The sequence below is a fragment of the Rhynchophorus ferrugineus genome, unplaced genomic scaffold, assembly GCF_030347505.1.
Source record: "Rhynchophorus ferrugineus isolate W39M unplaced genomic scaffold, kcgeb_rfMv2 rfM9, whole genome shotgun sequence".
NCBI classification, from domain to species: Eukaryota; Metazoa; Arthropoda; class Insecta; order Coleoptera; family Curculionidae; genus Rhynchophorus; species Rhynchophorus ferrugineus.
Genome location: NW_027472588.1, coordinates 10820412 through 10842834, shown reverse-complemented (window position 1 = coordinate 10842834; position 22423 = coordinate 10820412). Strand labels below are relative to the sequence as shown.

General features: G+C 33.7%; 1 protein-coding gene across 2 annotated transcripts in view; it reads right to left on the bottom strand.

Annotated features, from left to right (window-relative positions):
• olf413 (DBH like monooxygenase olf413) overlaps positions 1 to 22423 on the bottom strand; it is a 177803-nt gene that overhangs the window by 108879 nt on the left and 46501 nt on the right. For both annotated transcript variants that reach the window (XM_076413598.1, XM_076413599.1), the window contains exon 2: positions 18591 to 18913. In XM_076413598.1, the coding sequence (XP_076269713.1) occupies positions 18591 to 18857 (267 nt within the window). In that variant the 5' untranslated portion in view covers positions 18858 to 18913. The remainder of the gene's footprint in view (positions 1 to 18590; positions 18914 to 22423) is intronic.

The following is a 22423-nucleotide window of genomic DNA, read 5'->3' as shown; positions in this document are numbered from 1 at the left end:
ACTCTATGATTGAATGGCCAGTTTTCGTGAGAGTTAGAACGTATAATCATTTATTATATCCGGAGACGGGCGGGACGGCGGCAGGCTTCGACCCCGAAAAACTTTTCCAGCGACCGATCCTTGCCAATTCTCCACGATACGAACCGTTCGCCTTTGCAGGAACGAACGTTACGTTTCCTTTGAGTGGATTAAATTGGTCCCTGTTTCGTTTTTACTCCTTTTTTTTCCTAGTCCCTTTCGATCGACCTACAAAGATGCATTATTTAATTAAATGACAGAAAAATCTTTAGTACCGGATATCGATATCTTCCAATATTTTCGACAAGGATACTTTTAACAGGATATTGTAGTCAGAAACTTCGAAAACATTAATTGACATTTTTTATTAGGTTTTTATATGTATTATGATCGTTTTTTTTTCCACTTTAAAATGGCGTTTATTGAGAAAAATTGCAACAATGTATCCCATATCTCTGATAACATGCAAATCACATGCTGCACATGCTCTCTAATGCAAAATTTCGCTGGAAGAAATATGTAAAAAAGAAAAGCAGAGAATTCCAGTTAAAATATAGCAAAATATATTGGTTATAACTAGAAGATAATCTCAATTATCAGTACATGAAAAATTGATATTATACAAGCAAATATGAAATTCTATATGGATTTACGGAAAATAATTATGGGGACGTTCTTCGAAAATAAATATAAATACAATACAAGTTTTCCAGAATACAGTCCCAAGAAGTACTTCAGACCTTCAGATACATATTATAACACAAGAAATTAAGAGAATTGCAAGAAGACATGAGGACAGATTCCATACTCATGTCGGTATCGAAGTAATACAACTCTTGGATAACATACCAACATAACAACATAACAGGATAACATAACAAGAATAAGACAGAGTCTTGTGTAGTATGTAGGCTAATGAGATGAGAGAAAAACAGTAATGTCAATACATAAACATTAATTACGTTAGAGAATAAGAAAGGGCCGATGGGTCTTACTTATATTACTTATATACGTAGATTTAGGTAAAGGTAAAGACAAACTGTAGGTTAGTCGGCAACGACTAGTAACAATGTAAGAAAAACATTTAAAAAAATTTAAACCGTATGTCCTAAATCAAAACAACTGGTCAACAATCAGACGTTATCTGCTGAATTCAATGGAATTTCGCATTCTATTCTACAATACTGTAATCTTTACAAGTATTACAGTATGTGGCCCAGCCTTATCCTACAAGAGGATAAATCCCTGTATGCTACTCGCATTGCTGTTCTTTTTTGTGACACTACACCTTGCTATCACATACACTTTTAGTTCTTTCCCATCGCATTCGTTCGAAAACAGTTGATTTATCAACTAACCTGTCTGAAATATGCCGTATAATTTGGGCTGTAGTTTTGCCCCATAAGTATTGCAATATATTGTCTTCAAACTTTCATGCCTCTCTCTGTAGCTTGACACTGAGCCACAAAATTAGGCTCAATTAAACTGCAGTTCCCAAATAACTTTATATGTTAATAATTTTGAGTCTAAATTTTAATTCTTCCAAATATTCTAAAAACTATAAGTGATAGTGATTCTTTTTGAGTTCAACAGCCAATAATTTGAAGGCAATAATCGTATATCTTGATGATGTAGTGCTTAATATATACTACAATTTATACACTCTCAATATCAAATAATTCTAATTCGTTAAGTTAATTATTTTTAAATTTTTTTGTCACAATTCAGATACAAACAAAATGAATGAATAAGGGTTTTCGAATGTACAAATTCTCAAGGTCAGGGTAATTAATTTTAGTGGCAAACAAAACGTTAAAATTGGAGGACACAGAATATTGTATCAATTTAATATCAATTCAAAAATCGAAACTTTTTAGGGTGAACATATTTGAAGAGCACCGCCACGTAAAATCTATATATGAATAAACTTTTCCTGTCATTCCAGAAAGAATTTCGAAGCATCTGGAATTATTGTTGAGAATAAGAAAACTGTGCCATAAGACTACAAGATAGCCGTAGGAGACTAGATAATCATTAAACAAAAAAAAAGCATTATCGCTTCCTGGAAACATACAGAACCAAAGTTTTAATTCTAATCTAGTATTTTATTGGTGGAACAGAACAATTGCTAGCTGGGTAATTTATTTCACATTATGTCTTGCATATTTAACCCTTTTAAAATATGAGAGCGAAAGAAAGAAAAATGATTCGGCTTTTGTCCGGCACAATGTATTATATGTTCAGACAATTTCCCCGGGTTTAATTTCCTTTTAGTAGGTTAAATAAACTCTTGTTTCTTTTCCCATTACAGACAACGACGGAGCCATTCTTCGCGTTTTATTAATATAGTATACGTTTACCGGGAAATTAGATTTTCTTATAATTTAGGACCCGTTCCGTACTGGTACATGCATTACCGTGAAATGTATTTAAATTCATCGCTGAAATAGATGGTAAATTACGGTTATATCGGCCATGTTCGCAACTGTCGAGTTATCGATGCACGAGTAGTCTCAAAAGGCACCAATTGACTGTTGTTACCAAAGTTGCGTCAAAACTTTGACATATTGTATATGCAAATTATACTGCGTATTGGTAATTTTCGGGAATTTCAAAATAAAATGGTTATTATGTTATAGTATAAGTTCTACTTTGATGATTCTGATGTTTTGCTCTTTGATCGATTACAATGAACAACTAATTTTGTACCTAGCATATACTTACGATCTCGTCTTGTACTATTAAACTGAGGACATACCTGAAACAACAAGAAAATAATTTGTTAAACCTATTTGTGACAACTATATAGAGATTGTTTCATTGTTAACTATATTATACTTGCGAATTTTTGATATCAACAAAAATAAGTATTAAGAACTTCACCAAATATCACTGCATCTTCACAAGTACACTTTATAGCATATTTTAGATGCTAGAAATGTTATAAAAATTTATTTTTTAACCAGAGGCAGTCTCTGTTAACACATTTCGGAAATCGGCTTCATCGCTTATTAGACGAAAATTTCTTCGATTTCAACAGGCAGCCTTAGGATTGCATTACTGTACTCAACCCGTCGATCAGGATCTCTCGGTAGCAATTTTTGGACTAATTGTATTTAATACGGGAACTATCGCGCACCGGAGCCACATTTTCAGCATTACGAGGCGTCCGTTGTTTTCTAAAATGAGGCCTGTCTGCTATCGTACCGTAGTGTCGAAAATTTACATGTAAATGATAAACTGTGGTGGTGTGAGGCACTGAACTATTAGGATATTTTTGACGCAATCTCCGCTGAGTGGCAATAATGGAACGATTATATTCAATAAATATTGTCACTATTTTTGCTCGTTTTTGTGCCGCATATTTATGCATAATAAAATTTGGACGTCTACACAACACAATGGTTAAAGCGAAACTGAGAAAACGTCACATAACCAAAATGGCGCGCAATCAAAATGGTAGCGGGACTTTTACCCCACCTGTTACATAAAGATTATTATACTAGAGACTAAGATGCACCTTGTTCATCATTTTAAAGAAATAATATAATATATATAAGAAATTATTCTAAAATAAAGCGTTGAAGCTGTCTAAACCGTGAAGTATTCATATTGAATGATATATTCCAAGCATTAAATTAGTAAAATAACACGCCAACAACTTGACAACTTTCCGAGAACACATCCGAAATGAAACAACACATTTTCATTAACTCCTCAACCGATGAACACATAAAAAGCACGGAATTCTATTCGGAATAATATACAGACTTTTCGGGCTGTCAATAAAACAACATCCGGCTGATTTAATACAACGTGGCGTGCTTTTCGTCCCCTCCCCCCTTCGTATCCGCATCCACATCGAGGGAATCGAACATTAATCTTTTAAACAAACAGGAATGGTTTTTCTAAATTCGACACGCACGCCGCGGATCGCGAGTCGTTCGAACCGTCGAAAAACGGATCGGTATCGAGCGGACCCGCTGCCGAAGATCCACGCACAGTCGCTCCGATAACTGTATCTCATGTTCGACGTGTGGGTTGATCTCATTACCATACGTAAATCGTGTGGTAGCGCAGCTGCTGCAACGACTTTAATAGGTTCAACATGCAAAATGGCATATTAGCGTTGTATTCGAAGCTCTTTGATAAATGATACTCGATGATAATGTTCTTTTTAACGATGGGTATTCCGACAAGGTACAAAACGGTTTTTAGGAACTACCTTGACTTATATTAACTGCTTTTGTAGGATATATTTAAAAAGAGTATATAGTTAGATGACCGAGAAAGATCTCAAATATATACTAATTCTTTTATTAATTTCTTAGAACTTTAACAATCTGCCCGCCAATATTATATGATTTCCGTTATCTAATATAACTATCCTGGCATGTAGAAGATCGCTTCAGTAAGTGATCTGTTGTACAACTTATAATCTAAATTTTATTCTAGATACTATTCTGAATTATTTCAAAGTCTATCCTAACTTATTCTAAAGACTATTCTAACCTATTCAGAGATTATTAAATCTCACTCTATGTGTCTATTAATCAGTTCGAATGGTAGTTTGTCTAGGCACTACACTGCCATTGCGCACATTTAACGGTTTGGCGAGTGCCTTGGGATGCGCTAATAGTCTTTTGGAGTTAAGTCGCACTAACACTCCGAATCACACTCGTTATGGGTTCTAAGGGGATATCGCGCTGAATCAGTTTGTTGGACGCGTAATATGGGGCCTCGACGATGACACGCAACATATTATTCTGGAACCTCTGGAGGATAGCTATGTTAGATTTGCTGGTGGTACCCCACAGTTCAATACTATAGGTCCAAATGGACTTATTAACTTATAGAGCAAAACCTTGTTCTCCAATGAGCCAATACATTTGGTTTAATTTAAGCTCAAGCTGTTTGCGTTTTGTGGCATATATATATATATATATATATATATATATATATATATATATATATATATATATATATATATATATATGTATTTCAATTTTACTGAGGGACAATTACTGATTCGCCACGTTCTTAACCTAAATTCGACTTTGTTAAGATGAAGTTGGAAGATTCTTGTAGCTGATATTGGGTCCTCGTGTGGTTAAAAGCGCTGTATTGTCAGAATATGTTGCAACAGTGGTGTTTCTTGGGGTCGGTAGGTCAGCAGTATAAAATAGATATAAAAATGGGCGAAGAAAACTGACCAAATATATACAAATGAAGATTGTAAATTTCTTCTCTTTCGTAAATTAACAATGACCACCAGCGTCCATCATTTCCTAAGTCTTGGCGCACTATTTAATACTAAACGTCATAGAAACGAAATAACTCATTATCGTAAAACTGATGTTGCTCAATTAGATCATATTTTCAACCAGTTTTTTTGTCCAGTACAAACATTTTTACACTTTATATTGGTTTCAGTCACTATTTGAACATTCCGTGCTTTATGAACTAATATATATATTTAAAATATTGAGACCACTATATGTGTGAAAGGGCATATAATATATAAAATATAAAAAAAAATGTTACTTTACGGAAAGAAGAGGCGACTGACTCAACGGCGATACAAAGCTACGCCGATGGTAAAAGCAGGTAGAAGTCATATAGACGTATTAGCACTATATATATATATATATATATATATATATATATATATATATATATATATATATTCGAGATCTTCGAAGTAGCACTGTTTGTACACAAATTTCCATAGTGATCCTCTATGCAATGGTTTTACAGTTTTGGTTACTCTAGATTCTAATAGCCTGGGGTTAATAGATTGAGCTACCGCAATCCACCTTTTTCGGCCATTTATCATTTTTAGTCGAAATAGTTTATGGCTAGACACCTTCGATCTACCTTTAGTGGGCTTGCAGCTTCAACTACGTTACTTTATCCCGAACTCCACTTAACTACACCAACAAACGCTTCGTGTAACTTAGGAACGTGCCAATCTAACTTCAACCTGTCTTCCCTTCTTCATAATTAATTTGATTCCGGTTAAAGGAATTTAAAAGAGAACCGCCTTATAAACTCCTCGGGATCCTATCTACTGCGCCACTTAGAAATAAAACTATTAATGTACTTCAAAAAATTGTTACGAAAAAAAAAATACGAAAAGAGGCGATACAAAGCAACACTGCTGATAAATATAGGTATTAGTACCATTCTTAACAGATGGTCCTCAGATAACAGTGTTATTCGTAACCAGTGCGGTACAATATAGTCGCACAACATAACATATATAACATTTACTTCTTTACTGCTTAATCAATAATAATTTTTCCATCTTAAATTGTCGATAATTAATTGTTAATATTTCTGTTAAATGTATTTCTGTCCTTTGTAGCACTAAGCCCTGTCAATATCTTGTTTGGTCAAATAATTAAATTTAACAAGTTTCAACGTAAGTTATTAACACAGTGTAATGTCTATGATTAACATGATTCTTTATACGATAATATAAAGGCCAATTTACAGCAATAAAAAGGGGTTAATATATCATTCAACGTGGTTGAAGAATTCAATGGTGAATGGAAGAAGAAGATGAATAAAGCTCTTCCGCAATCGGCTAATATGATCTAGAAAAAATCGATGCTTGAGTTGATCTCATGAAGCCCGATCATGGTACGATATACCATAAGATTGAAGTATCCTTGGACGTTAGCTCGACAAGTATTAAGAAGTTATTTCGTTTGACGATAGTCCAAAAATGGTTCTTATCAATTGGTACACCGAAATTTAAAAAAATACGTGCAATCTATACTTAACATATATACAGGTGAAGTAAATATACGTTATGAATTCGAAACAAAACAAATTGAATGTAGGGATCTTCAAGCAAGAGCCAAATCCTAATAAAAATTATGATCGATTCTGAATGGCATAATACTATTTTCTTTTCCAAAGTCTCTGAAGGAAGTAAAAAATATTCAAAAAAGTGTCGATTTATTCTTAATCACGATAGCGAGAGCGAACAATGGTAGAATTTTTGATCAATATATCGAATTGAATATTAATTACACACGTTAAAAACCAATTACCTGATTTTAGAGCACCTTAATTTTTATAGAGAATATTTTGAAACTATAGGGACCAAATTAATATAAAACCTAATAACATATAACAATTCAACATAAATATCTACAAAAACGATATAACATAAGTAAAAATATCCACTATAAATTACTCGAAGTTAATTCAAATTCCTGGTAATATTTTTTATATAATTAAATATATCATAATTTATCACACACTTTACTAAACATACAATGTTTTCATCAACCAGTCAAGCATTAATTAGATTTTGAATTAAAAAAAATTGAATGTGAAAGAATGATTTAAAAGCCAGATCGAAGATTATCACTGGATTTATGACTTTACACATATTGTTCATTAAATTTCATCGGCTCTCTAGCGATAAAAGCTCATACATACAAAACTACTCTTTATATTAGATAAAAATAATTAAGTTACAGGCTATATTTAGGAAAAAACAGATCCAAAGATACTGGTGGTTTTACGGAAATACAGAATCCCTTTCCGTTTTTAAAATATCACGACATACCGTAAAATATATTCTTGGCCGGTTTAATATTAATTATGTTAAAGGAGATCTGAAGGAATTCGAGGATAATTTAAAAGACAGAACGTCAGATTGGAGATTATCACCCAATTTATGATCTTAGGCGTATTGTTAGTTTTTACGATAAAATTTTTGGATTTATTTATTTTAATTCTTAGAAAGCAGGATAGACTGTACAAGTATTACTTGACAAAAACAGGTATAGCGTTAATTTATAACAGCATTAATATATGTATTCAGATTTTATCGTGACCTTTGGAATGGATTCAAGCAAACCGTCTTTGAACTGTTGATGAAACAGCAGCTTGCTTTTTCGTAAGGTTTATTTATTAGTAGTAATATAACTAATTATTAGTTTTCAGAATGTCAAACCCAGTTACCTGATCACTATCACTAGGAAAGTAGTTTGGGGTAACTAAGTTACAAGAGGAAGCCTGCTTTTCAAACGCCTATAAGCTAAAAATGGCTAATTCAAAAGGTCTTTTCACTTTAATTGTTATCATCCATGCCATCTAGTGAACATATACGTTTCAAACACGACAGGAAATGAAAGATATATTGACGCTTTATTGTAATGCTTTAAAATGTTTGTAACAGTAGAAAAACAGTGGTACATTGGAACATGATTGGTGCTTCATTGCAATAATGTTTTAAAATTTATAATTTTAAAGTTCCTCAATTATTATTTCCAGCATCATTATTTTCTTGCCTTAATATATTAAGTAAAATTTTAATACGAAGATACAGTCAATGCCCACAAATAATTGTAAGTTAACAAATAATTTTAAAATAAACTGTAAGTTATTATTCAGATTTTGGTTGTTGTTTCTTCAGGATAGAGGTCTTATATCGAAATCGATCTGGCTGATGATCTGATATGACGTCTTGTGTTTACATTATAAGGGTTACATTTAAATTAAAACAGGATATGTTCGGCAGTGTTGCCAGTAAAATTAATCACTACAAGTCACTATTTCTTTCATTAAGACAGAATAATTTTGAGGAAAGATAAAAGTTTTGTTTTTGAACCCTACATATTTCAAAACCAATGCACGTAGGTTTTTGATATAAGTGGGTATAGTGATATTTTGCGATATTTTTACTAATTCAACACACAATTTCATTTTGTGCTCAATATTATATGTTCGTTAATTTAGTTTATCCAATGTATAAGTTACAGATTGTTTGAATATATAATAAAAGTGTAGATAACATCACGTATGTTTATAAATAAAGGGGCTATAAAGTCATCCACAGATAAGATTATATTAAGGTATTAAGAGACAATAAAAGGAAAACTTAATATTTCAAGACAAACAAATTTGACGGAAAATGGTACATGTTGGAATAACAATTGACTGACAGACATATTGTTCTTCATGCAAGAATAGGGATGGTTAATAATACCTTCGGGTTGGGCAAACTCAATCAAACAAATTAAAAAGGAAATTGACAAATGATGGAATTGTGAACAAATATTAGATAGATTGGAAATTAACAGCTTACTTATTCACTTAAATGAAACCCTCCGAATGTGATATGATTCAATGCTGCAAATTTGTAAGATAGGGTGATGAGAATAGAAACAAGTAAAGGTGAGTACATATTTAATATAAGATAACTGTGGAAATTTTATTGTTAAGATGCATACAATTAGACACATATGTGTCTAATTGTAATGAATTAGAGTAATGAGAAAATGAATAGTAACTCTTTCGGGCATATGGCAAATTCATTAAGGAGAATGCAGTAATTAAATCTAGTTTTATCAAGATGTATACAGGTATTAACAGAACAAACTAACGATAAATGCAGTGATATCGAAATTACTTTATAAGGAAACACTGTACCGAAGGAAACAAGACTAAGCCTAAATCGTTAATTAGGTGGATTAGGCCTCCTACCACTATATAAAAAAGCGCGTCTCGAACCTTATAAGTGGTGTCGAAAAAAGTTCTATATAAATATTATGAAACTTAACCCTAACCTACAAATTATTGTGACTATAATTCATTCATAATATAACTTTAGCTTAATGCATTTTAGCAAATGCATTAGATGTAACAATTAAAATAACAAACCCAAAATGATCTAATACTCAGAGTTGATGCGTCAATATTACGATGTTTTGACACCAATTCAGATGACGTGAATTTACTGTTTCATTGAGCGGACTATATATGAGTTAACCAATGCTATAAACATTAAAAATTGAGCAGAATACACATTTTTCATTTCTATTTAGCGCAATAAACATTCGTAACGTCGTGTTGACTCGTCAGATAAAAACGGAAGAAGACAAAAGCCGCCGAAAGATCGACATCACGCTACGGTCGCATAGATCATTCGACATCGCACAGGTACGTTCCACTCTCTCCGAGCCGGGAGCTCACCGTTCTGGGAATTTAGAGCGGAGCGTAATGTCCTCCCAGTCGTTGGAAAAAGATCGATGAGTCGACCCGGCAGCGGGACGGGGAATTTTCGCAGAGCACGGGAGCGCTTTCCACCTAGAATATTTCAGCTTGTTTGTTTGTTTGTCTTTTTTATCATAATTCCGGCCAGAGCATAATTTATTTTTTTCCGTATCATCTCTTTTATTTCCCCCCCACCCAAAACACACCTCTCGTAATTTATTCGTCCAATTATTCTTCTCTAAAAACGTCCTAACTAATGAGGAACGAGTTAAATAACCAGATGGTGAAACGTTGTTGTTGTCGTTCGTCGACGAAGGTATTAAATCATCAAAAATTATCGTTAGTTTTTTGCGGTGTCAATTTTATCCCGGGCGGAATCCCGACGATTTTTATCCCACGACAAAACCGAAAGATAAAAAGGGTCAATCCTTCCTATCCCGTCCGAAAAAAGCTCTCGCAGCTCCGTTCTGCTTCTAACGGATAGATTGATAAACACGATTGGGCCTTTTGTCGGACAGGAAATTGGAAATTTTATATTAAACAGTGGGTTCAGACAAAACCGAATTATGCGGGTCCTTCTTCCGGGTGATTTTGTGTTTCGGCCGAGGTGACGAACGTCATTTTTTCTGCGTCCCTTTTTGGGCGCGAATATTCAATTTCAGGTCGTTTTTCTCGAAGGAACAATATTTAGGAATAAATAACAGAATAAAAGCGTTCACGAAATTGTTGGACAACGAACATCTTTTAACGTTAATGATGGTGTCGGCTATACCAGATGTACCGGAAAGTAATTGCCGGTTTTTCTAACAAATATCACTAGGCTTAATTAAGCAATGTTATGATTTGACACATATGTCACTTTATTCTACTGATATCAAACATCAAAGCTATTAAAGTATGTTATATTTTGAAAAAGTAACACCAAAACTACAGCGTCACCAATATAATTTCCATTACATCAACAAAAATGTTTTTCATCTGCTGTCGTATTCTCTCCAGATATCAGATTTCTTAAAATTGAATTTGGATTCTATAGAATTTATACGGTAGTGAAGTCTGGAAAGTCTGGAAAGAAGGGGCAACTGATAAAAAAGTAATATATTTTAACTCACTACGGTTTTATAGTGTTTATAATAGTTTTTAACGAGTACTAGACGTTGTACTTGTCATGGCTCCATTGATACAATAAATAAAAATATAAAAAATTAAATTAACTTGTTAAACCAAACCATATTAACTTGTATAGTGTATAAGTCTTTACTCTTAACACCCAAGTGCGACCCAATTTTTTTTGACATATATAAGATTACGTGTTTTGAATAGTAAAGGATTTTTGTAACTGAAGACTGTTTTTCTCTAAATTTGGAGATAGATGCTAAATTAATAGAAGGCATTTTTGTTAACCTATAAATAAGAAAACTTATAAAAGAACAGTGAATTGGATGAAAGTCTTACCGCGAAAGAGTTTGCGGCTTGCTTATATCTAAAGAAACCAACTCAAAAACTTTTAGACAATCTTAGAACTGAGAATGCCGAGTTTTTTGAGAATGACTTGTTACAAACATTTAAAACGATGGGTGTGGAATGTCTTTAAAAATACATTTCTTGCGTTCCTATTTCGATTTGTCGCCCCTAATGTTGAAATGATGAGTGATGAACAATGCGAACGCTTTCCTGGATAATTTAACGGATATAAAACAGATAGAAGAGAGTTATCAAGGAGGATGGAATGCTAAAATGTTAGTAGGTTACCTGTGGTTTGTAATGAAAGAGGATTCTACTGTACACAAGAGCAAAAGTTAATATTTTGTCATTTTCTTTCAAAATATATAGCTCATTTTTTCCCCTGATCTCTTAAACCTGAGCTATTTTGATTCATTTTCTATTTGTAAATATATATTACGATTTTTTTACAGAATTAATAATAGAAATAAAAAAATATGATTTAAAATTTTCATATTGTCTTTATTTCTTTATAATATTTTAGTTTTTCATAAATTTAAAATGGTAAGTGTTATCAAAAATCCGTTTAAATTTGTGTTGAGCAGATACAATTTAAATTTGTGTTGAGCAGATACAATTTGACAAAAAAAAACATTTAATTTAGTATTGTATGGTTCTTCAGTATCAAATATTGCAAATTTTTTGCTATCAATTTTTCTTCCTCTATATTGTAATCGGATAACACAAACTCTGTCTGTAAAGTGGATGGAATATTCTAGTTATCCTCAAGAACATGAAAACAAAAACGTTAACATCGTGTCAACCCAACCCAGACAAAATAAACTTAAACGACTCGTTAATATTTCACGGCTTCACGAACAATGAGAATGCACGCCGAAAAATTCGATCTTATTTATTCACGCACAGTCACAGAAACTCGTCTCCCAACCCAGTACTCTTATCAATTTCTCGAAACTTTACCGAGCACGCAACCATCCTCACCGACCCCGGACGTGTTCATGATGCCGCGCTAACGTAAAACATTCTTCACATGTAGAGAAACGGTCGGCATCAAGAAAGAAGTAGCGACGTTCAGATCTCCATCTAAATGTCCCAGATTAACATACGACCGCCATAAAGTACGGACTTGGTCAAGGTGGCCGACAGAGAGGGTCTCTCACCGAGATATATCATCACGTTTTCTATCCAGATACGGCGAAATTACAGCCCGTCGCCGTTCCCCCAGGCCTTACGTGAGTTACGTAACGAACTCGGATTATTGGAGAAGACATGGTCCTTCGAACCGGCAGCCGTGAGAGGATCGCCGCAACGTTGCCGCAATATCGGAATCGTGATAATTCAATTTCGATATAACTGGAGAAATACCGCTCGAGGAAAATTACAACACTACGTTCTAGAGTAAAACATAGTCCGCTGTTTTATCGGATCGATGGAGAATTCGGTCTGCTTACGTAATATAAAAATGTTTCTCTTTATATCGATGTTTATAAATAACAGGAGGCATTCGTTAGACCATATAAGTAAAAATTAATGAGTAAGAGATCAATTGAGAAGTCCATAGTAAAACACATTTTTTTGCCAAAATTAGTTTTTTTATTCCACATAATTCCCTTCAAGAGTGATACACTGATTATAGAGACCCTCCAACTTTTCGATACCATTTTCGTAGTACGATTTTTCCTTTGCTTCAAAATAGGCCTCAGTTTCGGCGATCACCTCTTCATTCGATGAAAATTTCTCCCCAGCGAGCATTCTTTTGAGATCTGAGAACAGGAAATAGTCGCTGTGCGACAGATCTGGAGAATACAGTGGGTGAGGAAGCAATTCGAAGCCCAATTCATGAACCGTTTTGACTGACTTGCGGGACGATGCATTGTCTTGGTGAAGCAGCTTCTTTTTCTTCAAATGCGGTCGTATTTCGCCGATTTTATCCTTCAAACCGTCCAATAACGATATGTAATAGTCGCTGTTGATGGTCCTTCCTTTTTCAAGGTAGTCAATAAAAATTGTTCAATGCGCCTCTCAAAATATAGACACCATAATCTTGCAAGCTGACTGTTGCGTTTTCCTACGTTTTGGAGCGAGTTCATCGTGTGAAGACCACTCGGATGACTGTCAATTGGACTTCAAAGTGAAGTGATGGAGTCAGGGTTCATCCGTTGTGATATATCGATATTCGTGAATGATATGATGTACACGTTCTGTTGATATCTTCAGTGTGTATGCTATTTCATTCAATTTCAATTTACAGTAATTCAAAATCATTTTGTGGATTTATTTAATGTTTTTGTCGGTAACAACTTCTTTTGGGCGTCCACTGGGTTCACTGCCTTCGGAACTCATTTCACCACGTCTAAACTTAGCATACCAATCCTTGATGGATGATTTTCCTGGGACAGTGTCCGAAATCTTGGCATCCAACCAAGTTTTTGCTTTAACTATATTTTTCTCTTCAAAATGCAATATTTTATCAACACTCGACATTCCTTTTTATCGATTTTTTTCTCAATAACAAAAGTTGCTTCATTCAAACGGTTATAATTCACAAACTAATAATCCGACGACTAATAATCCGACGGTTGTCAAATTTATACACGCATCTTTCGAGGGTTAGTGCTAACTAAAAACATATGGATTTAGTTCTAGTAGCGCCATCTTTTGACCTGTTAAATATGTTCGTAAGCGTAAAACCAAATTAGCCAATTACGCGTTGAAGTCTGGTTAAGGATTTTATGAAGCAAAATATTGGAAAAATTTCACGGAAAATGTAAAAATTATTTTCTTTCAACCATCCTTAATCCCAAAATGAATATAAAAAACATCAAAACGTAAAAAATATCATTGTAAAAGAGTAGCAATCAAGGTTAGTCCAATTTTTAATAAAGCAGTGACTCTTTACGAAACAAATAAATAAAATTATTTTTATGTGCGCCCACTTGGATCTAAAACATACAAAATTTAGCCACCACTCTATACATGAATTGTTATTCTATGACCTTAATACATTCGAAGACTTGACAATATATACTCTCTCTAACTTTTCAAGGCTGCCAATTATAAGGTTGGCGATCTGAGATAGGTTAATCGAAGAATCGATTTTTTGAGATTGTGAAGCAATATCGATTTGGTCAATACGTCAACACAAATCTTAAAACGCTCGAATCATTTACCGACTGTATTATTCCAACAAAGAAAACGAATACCAAATCACAGTGTCAATAAAAAATTAATTAATTAGCAGCTTTGCAATTAAAAAGACAACCTAAAAATTAATGCAAGCTACTTGAATACATCAGAAGATTCACTGATGTGCTATTTATATTTAATTTTTTTTCAATCAAAACTCATTTAGTGCCTGTATTCGATAGAACCCATGCAGATAGAGGGTATGGATGACCGATAGTCAGTCGGAGACCAGGGGACGGTTGAACTTCTGTTCCAGCAAACATTCAAGAGCATTTCGGAAGTCGGTCCGGAATAGCTAATCTTTGAAGAATTGTGTTATGACGTGGAATAAAGCTTTGAATATCACAAGTTCAGTTTTCAATGTTCTTCCCACGTATTGTTTTATTTTCAACATTTTTTCCCAGAATCAAATCTTTTTTAAAATTAAATATCTTGATATTGCTTTGTAATAAAAATAGGAAAATAAATCGATATTTTCAACTTTCTAGACTAGAATGAGTACCCTAAAAATAAACCAAAGCTTTTGTACACCTAAAACGTCGGATTTATATCGTCCAGCACCACACGACTCAAAATGGTCCGGAGCGAGAAAATTTGAATAAGTCAATTTAGCGGAATGAAGCGGAACGAATTCGCAACGGAGAAAAAAACCGGAGAGATCCGGAATCCCTTTCAATTATTTTTTTATTTATCTTTACCCCTTTTCCCTTTCTGTTTAAGTTTCGGGCGTCATTAGCGTCGAACGCTTTGGCGAAATCGCAATAATATTTTCGCCCTGAATTAGGAACGACCCTCCAGGTCCCATTAAGGAAAAAATTCGTCCCGGTTTTTCTCCGCGTCCGTAAAATACGAACGACCTCCGCGGCGAGACCGGCCTGATTGATATTAGGAGGATTAGAGGAACCTCAAATTTTGAGACACGCGGCGGTTTTGCCTAACGACGCCGGTTCGCCGTCATTCTTCCGCTCGGATGAAGGAGAGAAAAGACGCGATGCAAACGAAAACTGGTGCGAGGGTCGGCGCGATGAAGAATGGTCACCCGAGCGCCCTCTACTAAACGTCGTAATTAAAAACGGTCGCCTTTTAAGGATTTTCCAGGCGGGATTAAGCGGTGTTTTTTTGCGTTCTGTCGGTTTCCCAGTCCTACCATTGATTTCTTTCAGTTCAAGGTTTATTGGAGACGTTAAATAGAGAGGCGTTTAAATAACGGCCACAAAAACAGTATTGATATTTTATTTTGGCTGAATTAGATCAAGTAAGGCCATTATTAATGATTCTATACCTTCTCTGGACTAAGTTGTAGTAGAGGTTCTCAACCATTCTTAGCCTTATTTGGCGACGTTGTCGCTTGCAAGTAATCGAGAAGTATACTCCAGTCACCACAATACAGCGATTTTTGTTTTGGTCCTGAGACTGGCGAAATATATAACATCACTCACTGAGATTTAGAGCTATTATTTATTATTAGGTTCTGTATTGTGCATTATTATCAATTTATCGTTATTTTACCTATATTTCAGTTTATTGTTAAGCCTATAAATTAGTTTTAAAGATTTCTTCTCAAATTCGAAGCTTCATTGTGCAAAATTGGCATAAAATTGAACTTCCCATTTTAAAGTTTGCCAAGTATGTTTCCACCTATCTTGCAACATTTGTCGAGCGTTGTCATGCTTAAGAATAACATTGTTGTGTTTTTGCTCCTAATCCGGCCGTTGTTTACACATTATTCGGCTTAAACCCATCAGCTGTAGTCGATAGCGATCCCTATTGATATTTTCATCGAGTAATGCCTTCAAATACTCGACTTCTAATTGTTTTTAGCTGCCCAGAAGGTGTTTTTGGTGCAAAAATTACAAACGAACGAAACAAAAATCACATAAAAAATCAAAACAAGTACTCATATGCTGAAATCGATAGAGCATCGCTGTAGAGAAAAAAAATTGAAAATTGAACTAAAAAATGAAAGCTTCCCGAAAATACAATTTACACCGTACAAATTCATTTCAACGCACTGAAAAAGGTTTTGTTCGACGAAATAACACATACTGAAAAAAGCAGTATGTGCTGTGTGCCGAAACTGAGGCCTATTTTGAAGTAAAGGACAAATCATACTACAAAAATGGTATCGAAAAGTCGCTATATTCAGTGTAATCAGCCTTGAAGGCAATTATGTTGAATAAGAAAAACTAATTTTACCAAAAAATGTGTTATACTATGGTAGGTCGGAAACTTTTCAATTGACCTATTAGATCCTCTAAAACTAATGTATTGGCCTGCAATACATTTTTCATTTTATAAGCACGGTTAAGAAGTTATTGATAAGACTATACCGTCTGTATTGTGTTTATTCACTTATTTTATCTGTAGAGTAAAGTATTATATTGTTAATTGTTCTTGCACCGTATATATTTTACTTTTATATAGTAGGCGATAACGGACAGGGTTCTTAGTTGCTGATATGGCCAAACGAACAAGCATTTGGGCAAACGTCATTTCATCCAGTAATTATCTTAATCATATCTAGATTTAATTATATCTAGATTTTCTCGTCATCGATCAAGTATTATACATAATTACATACTAAAAGGTGAGAAGCATTTGAAACTCGTCATTATATCTCCTTTGATTCGTTATCAAATAGCATGGCAATTGTAAATTATCAGCAGAAAATTGCTAAAGTCAACTTAAACTAACATCGATGATTAATAGATAGCTGAAAGAGGTCGAAAATACAATTATATGAAAGAATTGAACCTAAAAATGTTAATCTCCGTTAGTTCGTGTAATATCGTGTGATTACGCTGACGGAATTTTTTGCAAACGTTTCCACCATTTTCCCCGTCTCCTGCTCATATGTATAGCCATAATTTTTATGTCGCTGTGGCATTTTCTGTTTAGTGTCACCGAAAATAAGGCTGGCTTCTTTCTTCCCCCACGTATTAAATCTTACAAATCGTCCCCTACAAGTGGGGCTTTTTATTTAGCGTATTCTTTCAGATTTCAGTCTCAAATCTTTTCCATTGCATATATAGATGGATACTATTTGATAATCATAAATATAAGACGCAACATTTTTTATATCAATAGCTGTATATAATATTATTGTAAGTATTGTATTGTAATTAATACCATTGTTTTTCACACTGAATTTTACTACTTTCAATATACCCATACCGTTCTTAGGAATTATAGGAGATATTTGATTACAAATATTATGTGAGATCATATATCATGTAATCAATTTGACTTAATAGAAAATATGATGGATGTTTGCAATATTTTGACGATCAGCCATTGCCTTTGACAAGAAAGAGCTTTCTATGACGTACTGTTACTGGCCATGAAAAGTGGATATATATCAAGTGTCAAAAACATTGGGCTATGTCCATCTCGTCACAGAAGCAGAATATGGTAATAAGGAAGCTCGGAGATTATTTTAACATGATCATTTTCAGGCTAAATTTTGAGACTAAGATATATAAATAATAACTTAATGAAACGTGTTGAGGGAAACATAAAAATCTGCAATTTACTCACCGTATAATAATCATTCTTAACTAATTGCATAATAAAACGAGCGAAGTGGTTTTTTACCACCGAAATACCACTAATCTAAAAGACACCTCGCCAGCAAAAGACGAAACCGTCTCAATTAACGAGCCATCAAATTTTACGAAGGCTCTCCATTAGATCGTCGGTTGTTTGCCCAGCATTTTTTGATACACAAACCGACCATTTACCTAATTAAAAATACGTTATGAAACGCGATATTAATGGTTATAATTTCGAGCACGAAAATGTCTATAAACGTAAACCGTCAAGTCCATCAGCATCAATTTAACGACAGCGGTATCGTTAAAGTAACAGCTTCATTAAACGGAGATCTAGATAAAGTTTCTGCTTACCTGGAAATAGACTTGTCCCTGGTCGACCCAGCCCACGACCATATCGGCGCCGGCCATCCGTCCGTCTTTGGAAAATCCAAATCCCACGTATCCCAATGTTCTCACTTGAACTTCGAACGTGATATCTTGGGGTCCCGGCCCCAAAGACCACAGAAGTCTGTAGTCCGGGCTAAGGTAGGTGGAGTGAGACCATCGGGCTGAGGAGACGGTGTCGGTTAAAAGGGCAACCGCACTAAGGAACAAAATTATTCCGTTGTATAGTTCCATATTGTCGGTTTTGTGTGTTAAACTTCGTCTTTGTTCACCACTTATTTTGGCATTATCTGAAACAAAATTAGAAAGTTGGGTTAATTACAGAAGTACTCCAAATAATTTTGATTCTGATCGATGCTTTTAAAAAATAATATATCTTGTAAAAAACGTTTCGATTTCAATGTTTTTTTAATTTACTAATATATTATTACTAGTTGTAGGCGATTAATTAAAAATTTGTCTTTACAGCTACAATCAAGGAATATACTCAATCGCCCTTACTCTGTTATTATTACTTTCTAATAAAATAGAAGTTAGTAGCACTTTTTGGTGTTTTTGTCATTGACTACACATCTCTAGACAACTACACGCGATCACAAGGTTTGGTTCTCTTGAGTCAGTGCCTTAATTCATTGTCTAAGAGTTGCAGCATTTCAGTATTTAGAGGCGAGTAGAGACTTTACTCATGTCCTGTTGGGAATCTCTTGTTTTACTCTACGACAGTAAGAATCTGAAGGTAAGTAATTGCTCGTATTGGTAGCATTCACAACACTTTTCAGGACATTATTCAGAACCAATTGAATTACTTCTCGCAGAACATCCCAATAATTAAATTCCATCAGTTCATATAAGTTTGAGTATCTGCTTGTATGTACATAATAATCAGCAACTTATTATATAAGGATAGTTTAGATTTTCTTCCAAATAACCAACAGCGTCTTTTGAATCCTAACTCAATTCCTTTTGTTTTATTTTTGATACTTTTCGATACCCAAAATTTAAAATAACGATGATAAAGTTTATAAATAAAGTCTTAGCTTAAGACCACTGACATCAATTTCATTATTCATAATGTGTGTGTAATCATTCAATCACAGTGTAATCATTCGCAAATTCGCAAAAAGGTCTGTATAGTCTGAATATTCGTATATATCATTATTACTTCATTAACTTTAGACGATGCTACTTGACGAAGTTGTAAAGATATTTCAAAATAAAACTGTTAGACATCCCTATCGACATTAATATTTTAAAAAAGCATAAGCAAGACCCCAGAATATTGTTTTAAAAATATTAAATTATGCTTTTATTGGTTTCCTTTACAGAGAAACAGTTGAATTTGGTAATCGCTAGTTAATTTAAATAGCAATGCATATGTAGATTTCTACCAAAAAATAACACTCTCGATTTACTGGAGCCATAAGGATGTGATACAAAATATTTTGAGATACTTTTAAGAAATGAAATGATGGGTCATATGAATATATAAACGCCTTCATATATTACTGACTTGATATAATAAATATGGCACCATTACCATTTTAGATAATTGTAATGAAACATAAATTATATATATCATGAATTAGTCAACGGCATCTAATAAAAATTCCAATTAAATCTACTATTAAGCCATATACAGAATGATAAGAACTATATAATCATAATTATACTAGTCTATATAGAACCGCGATTGATTTTCTTACGCTTTAGACCAAACTAGTTAGACCAGAAATATCCTGTTACTTATATATCAAGCCGCCTCACGCACAAGTCCTTAATAACACGAAATTTATAGTTTATAACGACCATTTTTGGGAATATCACGAAATTCTAACCGAGGATATGGTTACGGCGTCATGTGATCTACGTCCTGCCCGTCACAGTTCCGTTCCATGTAATCAATCTCTCGCACAAGACGTTCTACAGGTTTTGCAACGCTAAGAGTGACCTTTCGAAGAGAATTGGAGCCGCTAGTCGAAAACGGAGATTTCATTAGCGTGTATTCAATAGTAATAAGTTAGTTCTAGAGAACGATTCGGCAGTCGGAAAACTTCGGTAATTTCCGCCTGATTTTGCAATGTTGTCACTTGCAAAAAAATCGAGAGGGTTTTTTTGTTTTTGTACCGTTCATATCTAGATTATGAATAGTAGGTGGTAATTTACAACCATAATGTCAAAAAACGTTTATACTTTTAATCTGAACAGGAATATGAGCATATTACATTCAGATTCCTATCTGCAATTTTTATTTCAGTTTTGTACATTGTATTCCATTTTATACCAAATTCATTATATTTTAATCACAGTTGCCCATGCAAAAGTAAAAGTACAGATAAATATAACTGGACATCCTTTATGTGAGCATCTCATCAAAATCACAACTCGCTGATTATTCAAGAAGATTTTGATGCTAGGAAAGATAATATTGAAAAAACAACTAAATCCTAACTTTTTAAGGTTGTGATATCTATTTTCGTAAAAATATTCTATTGACTTCTATATTTGAGTTTAATCGATCGGGAACTTATAAGAGTGTGCCGAAGAGAGGTAAAAAATCAGATAAATGTGATGCAAAATTTGTTGCCAATCTAGCTGCTGAATTATCAATGGATGTTATATCAATGAAATCCGAAATAATTAATAATAATCAGCGACAATTAGGCAAGGCTAGATTCAAGGACAGGTAAAGATTTATATAATATTCAGCAAGCAACCAAGTTGAATTTCACAGGTACAAGGCAAAAAAGGGACGTTACAAATATTGAAGCATGGGTAAATGAGGTAAAATATACAGGATGTGTGCTGTTATATGAACCACAACGTTAGTTTCTGGAAGGTATGAAGTAGGATCGGTATCACTTTGAAAGAAGAAGGTTTTATGGTAATCATGATGAATGAAGGATAATATGAAATGTTAAAAGTATATAGTTATCATGATATATAGTTATCATGTGTAGATTTCACACAAGAACTTAATGCATATGGATTTGAATTGCATTCCTTCCTTGTATTGAATTGTATTTTATTGAATTGCATATTGTTTTTGTATATCAAACATATCTGATGAGGAAGCTATGAAGATATTTTTTTAGTGCCGTGCAAATATATTATTGAGTAATTTTAAAGACAAATGGATGCTTGTATTTATATATATTGATAAGTAAATTATGTTTGTTATCTTACACATTGTTTTAATTTCCCAGTATCATTTTAAAATTAAATACGTTTATAAAAGGGTAAATAACTTGGACAGTAATTAATATTAATAAACAATAATTTTGAAGTTGACTTTCAAGGGATATTTTGGTTTAACTTGTAAATTCGAATAATTCACAAGAACTTTAACTTTGTTATTGTAACGTTTTTATATTATTAATAATTACATATAGTTTTATTTTATTGTTTTTCCTATCAACGTTATTTTAAAATCAAGAATGTTATAAAAATTCTGCATATTACATTTTTTCTGGACTCCAAATTGTGATTTCAAGATAATTTATTTTATTAATTAGTCTTCAAATGTTCGTATAATTTGCAAGAGCTAGCAACCTTACAGAGTCAGATCCTCCTGCGCATCTCATGACCCTCCAGAATTAGACTCTTGTGTCTTCAACGCACCCATTACCATCCGATGAGCAAATAACGAATTATTTCCGACAAAACGACTCACAATGGATGGAAAAAAAATCGCTGGCCGATGCGTTGGCGTCTGGTATTATTTGGCAATCACTTTATTAATTAAGTTACGATCCTTTATCTATAGACCGTTCGGGTCTGAATGTCGTTGACTTTCACCGGGT